General features: G+C 34.7%; 1 protein-coding gene across 2 annotated transcripts; it reads right to left on the bottom strand.

Annotated features, from left to right (window-relative positions):
• Positions 1 to 24: 24 nt before the first annotated feature.
• LOC132056033 (protein STICHEL-like 2) lies at positions 25 to 4,853 on the bottom strand. Of its 2 annotated transcripts, none has more exons than XM_059448073.1 (5): positions 4,503 to 4,853; positions 2,159 to 3,811; positions 1,841 to 2,060; positions 743 to 925; positions 25 to 640 (listed from the first exon to the last, which is right to left on the bottom strand). In XM_059448073.1, the coding sequence occupies exons 2-5, from the start codon at positions 3,734 to 3,736 to the stop codon at positions 360 to 362; spliced, it is 2,262 nt and encodes a 753-aa protein (XP_059304056.1). In that variant the 5' UTR covers positions 3,737 to 3,811; positions 4,503 to 4,853; the 3' UTR covers positions 25 to 359. The 2 variants fall into 2 exon arrangements, with proteins under 2 accessions (XP_059304056.1, XP_059304057.1); XM_059448074.1 differs by lacking the exon at positions 4,503 to 4,853 and adding an exon at positions 4,283 to 4,470.
• Positions 4,854 to 6,592: the final 1,739 nt, after the last annotated feature.

Below are 6,592 nucleotides of genomic sequence, written 5' to 3'. Positions count from 1 at the left end.
AAGGTGCCAAGAGCTAGAATACGCTGTTGAAAGGACAGATGGAAACAGAAAAGCAAAAGGGCTCATTACCCATGGAAAGCACATTTGGTACCTTCGGAGCGCACACAAGTGGGAGTAATTAGGACAACAGAAGGATATTAAAGATACAAATTCCAGCTTAATTTATTACAGAAAAACAGCATGGAGGTCCAACTCAAAAGTTGTTCCCTATTTCAACTTCTTCAGATTAAAGGAGGTTTTGCAAAGCTCAGCATTTGAAGTGCCAACATTTACCAAAATAGGAGACATGTGTGGCTCAAATTATACATTGGATTGGAGAAAAGATGACAATGTAATCAGGTCGAGATAGACCTATGTATTCACTGAGATGGCAAAGCTGAAGATCTGATGCAATAAACATGTAAAGCATGGAAACTCCTACCTTGCTTAAGACAAATTGATGACAATTTCCCTCTTCTCAAAAAGTTTGCAAGTGAATTGGATTCGCACATTTCAACAGCTCTATACCATATAGACGCCAGAGTTTCCTTATCATCCTGCATTCCCTTTTTGCAAGATTCGATGCTTTCACATGCACAACTTGTAAGGTGCTTCAAACTCTCACTTGTTGATGATGTACTACAAAGATTACCATCAGGATCTGACACAACAGAAACAAAATTCCACGGCAATGAACTTGTCGAACATAAAATTTAGCCTTGTCCGGAAATTGAGAAGTACAGGAGAGTGTCAGTCATCCCACCTTGTTCGTATACCGTTCTCAAGCATGAGTTTCCATCTTTGGCATCGACTGAAGAACTCACTGAGCTTAACTGTAGAAGCGCAGCAGTCAGCCATGTTGTTTGATTTTTTGACACCCTCAATTGTTTTTCAGTCTCAGAGAGTACTTTGAGTGCATGACTAAGTTGCTGTTTCTCAGCTTCAGCTATGATATACAGCAGTAAAAATGCAATCTTTTAGATATAACAGTCTTACAAGACAATGAAAAAGTGGAGCACATCATAGAGAGATTATTTAAAAGGCAACCTCAAAATTTTCACAACAAGAAAGTTGAGTTGAACTGTTGAATTTTTTTTGTTTCATACCTATAAGGTATAATTAATTCTAGACTTCTAATTAAAGAACAAAATGCAGCACATAAAGTACAGAGGAGTAAGAGCAAATAATTATTAGACAGTAGGGGAAAAGAAAGATGAGTCAATCAGCAAAACAATGATTACAACTCTGAATTAAAAAGAAAATGGACAGAATTAAAGCAGATATTTGCGCAGTTCTTTCTCAATCAATAACTTTATCTGCTAAATTCCCTAAAGTAGTTTTGAGGAAGCAAGTGGTCTACCAAAAAGGATTTTAGTCAAGAAGTGCACTATCAGGTCACCATCAGAATCGCACAATGGAGATACAATTTATGCTTGAGCTCTCCTCGAAAATACTTCTTATGGACAGTCTATATGACCAAACAATTTGTTCAATGATTCTTTTAGGAAACATTAATTTAAAACTGAATGAGAATGGCACTTGCAAGATAAATGTCCAATTTCGTCAGAAGACTTGAAACCTGAAATAGGTACTGCAAACTAATGTAAATGAAATTAATCAAGCAATACGCAACCTTAAAGATGATTTGGAGTCAGTACACGAGAAAAACATATAAAGGGTAGTAACTAAGCCATCTACACCCCCATCAGTCACCAATCCCAGCTGATACCGCTGATTTGATCAGTCATCATCCAAAATAAAATATTGATTTGCAACATGCAGAAGTCAAGTAGGACAAAAAATTGGCAAGATATGTTAGCAACATACAAAGGGACGAATAACCATGAAACCTAATACTTACAAATGTGTCCGCTGAATAGCCTGTCTTTGACTTCACAAGCACTTGTTTGACATTTTCCAGCAAGAATGTCCATTATTAGATTTGCCAGCTGTGATACCAATTGCATGGGATCTATTCTAGATCTCATTAGCTCTCTGGCTCTTTTAACTGTATTTGAAGTGTCAGATGACAATGCCAGATGCAGCAACTCTAGCAACTCATCATCAGAGACAGCTCCAATCTGCAGAGAAGATGAATGGACAACATTAATTATCACGACTTTTATAAAACGAGGAAATAGAAAAGGAAAATACAAGAAATTCACAATTGAACACCTACTAGCTCATAGACTAAAGGCATTGTTATTCTTTTCCCAAGCAAACTTAGCTGTTCAAGCATTATCTCTCCATCTCGAAGTGAGCCATTTGATTTACAAGCAATGAAATCCAAAGCATCCTGATTAAAATCGAGTCCTTCATCTTCACAAATTTCACGTAACCTAGTAGAAATATCAAGTTCTTTTATTTTGGAAAAATGATACTTCTGGGACCGTGATACTGCACTACGAGGCAGCTTATCAAGGTCAGGGGTGATCATTATGAATATCACATGGCGAGATAGTTCTTCCAGGTGATTTAAAATGCTAGTCCATGTTTCCTCTCGCAATAAGTGGCACTCATCAATTATAAAAATCTTAAATTTGGATGAAACAGGAGGTGCCACTGCATTCTTGATAATTAATCTAACTCTCTCCATTTTATTGATTTTCAAGGAATCTACTTCTCTAACATCCTTGCTTCTTCCTGAGAAATACAGAACACAATCTCTACAGAGGCCACATGGTTTCTCAGCATCAGGAGAAAGACAATTTAATGCGGCTGCAAATATTCTTGACGCGCATGTTTTTCCCGTACCACGAGGACCATGAAACAGGTAGAATGGATTTATCCGCCCAATCGAGATTGCATTCAACAGAGACCTTGATACCACGTTCTGTCCAACCATTTCAGTGAATGATTTTGGCCTGAACTTTTGACTGAGATTTCTAGGACTTTCTGAGTGTGAAGCAACTCCATTGTTATCTCTCGTCCAGCTTCTTCTTTGTAGAGCTAAGAGTGTGTCACCTATTCCTGCAGACAGAAGTGGTCTCTCTTCAAGAGGACTTGATCCCCTAAATTTAGGGGTGCCTAACCAGCAAGAGCTAATTCCACATCCACCGTGATCAGAATCCACATTGTCAACATCTTCATTTCCATATAGTGAAATCGCATGGTTTGAGCTTTCGATTGGAGCATCGCTTAATGAAAAGTAGGGACTACCTACACGACTCAAGATATCACCAGCTGCTGTTCTAGATGATCTAGTATGTTTTTTATGTTTGCAATTCTTTTTTGTTGAATAATAAGCTACATCTTTCGCCTGCACTGCTCCAATTGATTCTTTACTGGAACCGGTGCCCTCCTCCAAGGCATCAAAAGGTGTTGTACAAGTCATTGCCATTCCTTGATCCCTGTAAGGATGACCTAATCTTTTACTTGATGATTTATTTCCTCTTTCTATCTCATTTGGTTTGCATAGGTTAGACATTTCGACATTACCGTTCCAAGGCTCCATTTGAGGCGAAATCAACTGTGGTTTGCAGTTCCCCATATTGCAGTTAAGTTCCTGATCACCTACATAGTCCTCCAGGTTGGCATACAAAGAGAAGCCATTTGGTTCATTGTAGCCTACTTCTTGTCTATTTTCAAATCCTAAAGTAATAGCATTATTTGAATTTGTTTCCCAATTCAACTTATCAACCATTGTGGAGAACTTGCTTATCGAATTTGTGGTTGGATCCCTAAGTGACTTCACTCTTCTAAGTGCAACCAGCGTTTTCGATATGGGAACATCAACCGAATGCCGTCTCCCATCCATCACTCAAAAATTATCAGAGCTGTTATAATGCTGAAGATTTTCAAATGGCCCAGAAAACAATGCTGTGGTTTTCACCTAGAATTCATCAAGAAACCAAGAACAAAAAAAATTAAGTCTTTTCTATTGCTTCACAATGAACTAAAGAATCCAACTTTTGGGTATGTACAGGGAAAAAAACAGCAATACTGTGAAGGTCCGTAAAAAGGCATTCAAAATTGAATCTTTCAAACATCTAGAGCGAAGACAAAAAAAAAAAAAAAGGGAAAACATATGCTTTTTCATACCCCAAACAAAATATTATCGTCTACTAAAACCTGAATATATATAAGAAATCAAACAAAGACAGCCAAAATGCAAAATAATCTCAACCCCAACACAACATCGTTCACAAAATGAAGTACAATGTAGTAACTTTCAACTGAGACAACGAGCTCAAAAAAAAAAAAAAAAAAAAAAAATCAAAACCCCATTTTTCTTTTAGCACTTGTAAACAAAATGCAAGCACTGAAATGACGGAAAATACAAGAGAAATGAAAAACATAGTACCTTCGTATATACAAAGAAAAGAAGCAACAGTCAACATGAGCACATTCCCATACGTTTATATACATAGAAATACGTATAACCCTTTGAAAAGTATAACCCTTTCGCTCACCCCAAAACAATACTTTATATAGGGACGAATCTTTCAGTTCAAAACAAATGCTTAAACAAATACTCAATCATATTAAAATAACGAAACGACAAAATTTGAAACAATACATACACATGAAAACACAGGAAACCCGTGGATTGAAGAAGAAGCAAAATAAAATGGGCTTCGAAGTTCACGAGATTTTGAAATGAAGCCCAGTAAAAAACAACAGAGAGAGCTATTTGTATTTGTATTTGTTGTTCTTGGGATAAGGAGATGAAGTGAAGTGGCAAAGTAGTAAATGTAATTAATTAGGAGGGGTGAGGTGGTGATAAAACACGCCATCACATTCAATAGAGAGCAGAGACATGTCAAATAATAGTCTTTCAGAAATTCTACTGTAACTTGTGGCAGTGTGTTTTGCAGAGAAAGAAGGTGTTGAAGGGGTACTTTGGGTATTTTGTACAACTGACAGTTTCAGTTATAATTTGGGGGCTTGTGGTGGCTAAAAGCTGTTGCTATAATATTGTAGCTGCTGCGTGGGGGCTCTTTTCTTCTTTTTTGTACACTAGATTATTTTACTGTACTGTTTTTTTATTGCGACATCACTTTCTAGATTTTGAAAGGAAAAAAGAATTATTAACCCTCTCTCTGTTTCTAAATAAATGATTAGGTATTTCATTTTATTTTAAAATAAGTGATATTTAATAATTTTTTAAAAAAATTAATTTTATTTTTCTAAAATTACCCTTAGTTACATAATCGAGAATCATTAAGTGATTTTTCTAACAAATATGTAACTTAAAAAGAGGTAAAATTTGATTAAGGGTAAGTTGGTACAAACATAAGTGAGCAATTTTTAAAGGAATGTATATAAACTAAAAACACCACTTATTAAAAATGGAGGGAGTACTATACTCTCTCGGTCTCAAATTATTTGTCGATTTTGTTTTACACCTCTGTTAAGAAATACTCCAAAAAGAATGTTCACTTAGTCATTTGCACACTTTTTAAGAAAATACTAACTCTTAGGTAAAAATAATTAATTTGACTAAACTTTCCTAACTAAATAGGTATTGAGATTTGATCACTTAACACTTAATAAGAGTAAATCTGAAAAATAAGATTAATTTTTTTTTTTGATTTGGTAAGTGAAAACTCATTTTGAACCAAAAAAATAAAGGTTAAGTGGATACACTTTTTGAACCGGAAGGAGTAATCATTAAGAAGGGTATTTGACTAATTTTCACTTATTTATATTTAAGTTATCGTCTCTCTCCATCAAATGTGTACTTTATTTATGTGTCATCTCCATTAAGATTAAATTCAACTAAGATAAAATGAAAAATAAAATAAAAATTGTGCCTTACACTTCTAAAACGGCAAATAATTTGAGATGTTTTAATAACCACGACAAAATTATAGGTGGAGGTAGTATTAAGTTTTTGAACCAGTAGTACTAAAGTTATTTATGTCTTTAACTTCTTGAACCTAGGGGTAGTCAAAATTCAAAACATCAATTGATTATGGGGTAGCTAATTTACATCCTAATTAGAGTGCACTATGTTGGGTTTGTTATTTGTTACATTTCATAAAGTGCAGCACTGTTTGGGTTTATTTTTCATTCTTTTTCGCGCTATGCACATGATGAACTTTCAAGATGCTTTGGTTTGATATGATTCTCAATATTTAAAAAATCAACTATATCAAGTTTGATTTGTTATTCAAGAAAAGAGATGAATCAAATTGAGAGATAGTCATTAAAGAAACTGTTGTAGATATATTCACAGCGCTTGTTTGAATTTTTTTCTCTATAAGAAATGGGAGTTTGTCACGGACAAACAAGGGCAAAAGTGGAATTAAGCATTTCCTCATGCTTAACAATGTCGTACTCTTTGCTTAATATTTCTTTTAATTCCTGTTTTATCCCTCTTAGTGTGGGACCAATATAGAAATGGGAGTTTGTCATAGACAAACAAGGGCAAAAGTGAAATTAAGCATTTTCGCATGCTTAACAATGTTGTATTTTTTGCCTTACATTTCTTTTAATTTCTATTTTTTAGTGTGGGACCAACTTTCCTTTTAGGATTTTTAAGTCCTTTTTTTTAATCTTTTTAAAAAGGAATCTAATTACGTGATACAATTTTTAGGAAATAGTATGCATATACTCTTATCGCTAAATTTTACATGTAATTGTATATGTCAATTACTTTTTAAATTAC

This window comes from Lycium ferocissimum, chromosome 5 (genome assembly GCF_029784015.1).
Source record: "Lycium ferocissimum isolate CSIRO_LF1 chromosome 5, AGI_CSIRO_Lferr_CH_V1, whole genome shotgun sequence".
In the NCBI taxonomy this organism is placed as follows: Eukaryota; Viridiplantae; Streptophyta; class Magnoliopsida; order Solanales; family Solanaceae; genus Lycium; species Lycium ferocissimum.
This window is presented reverse-complemented; position numbering and strand designations above follow the sequence as displayed.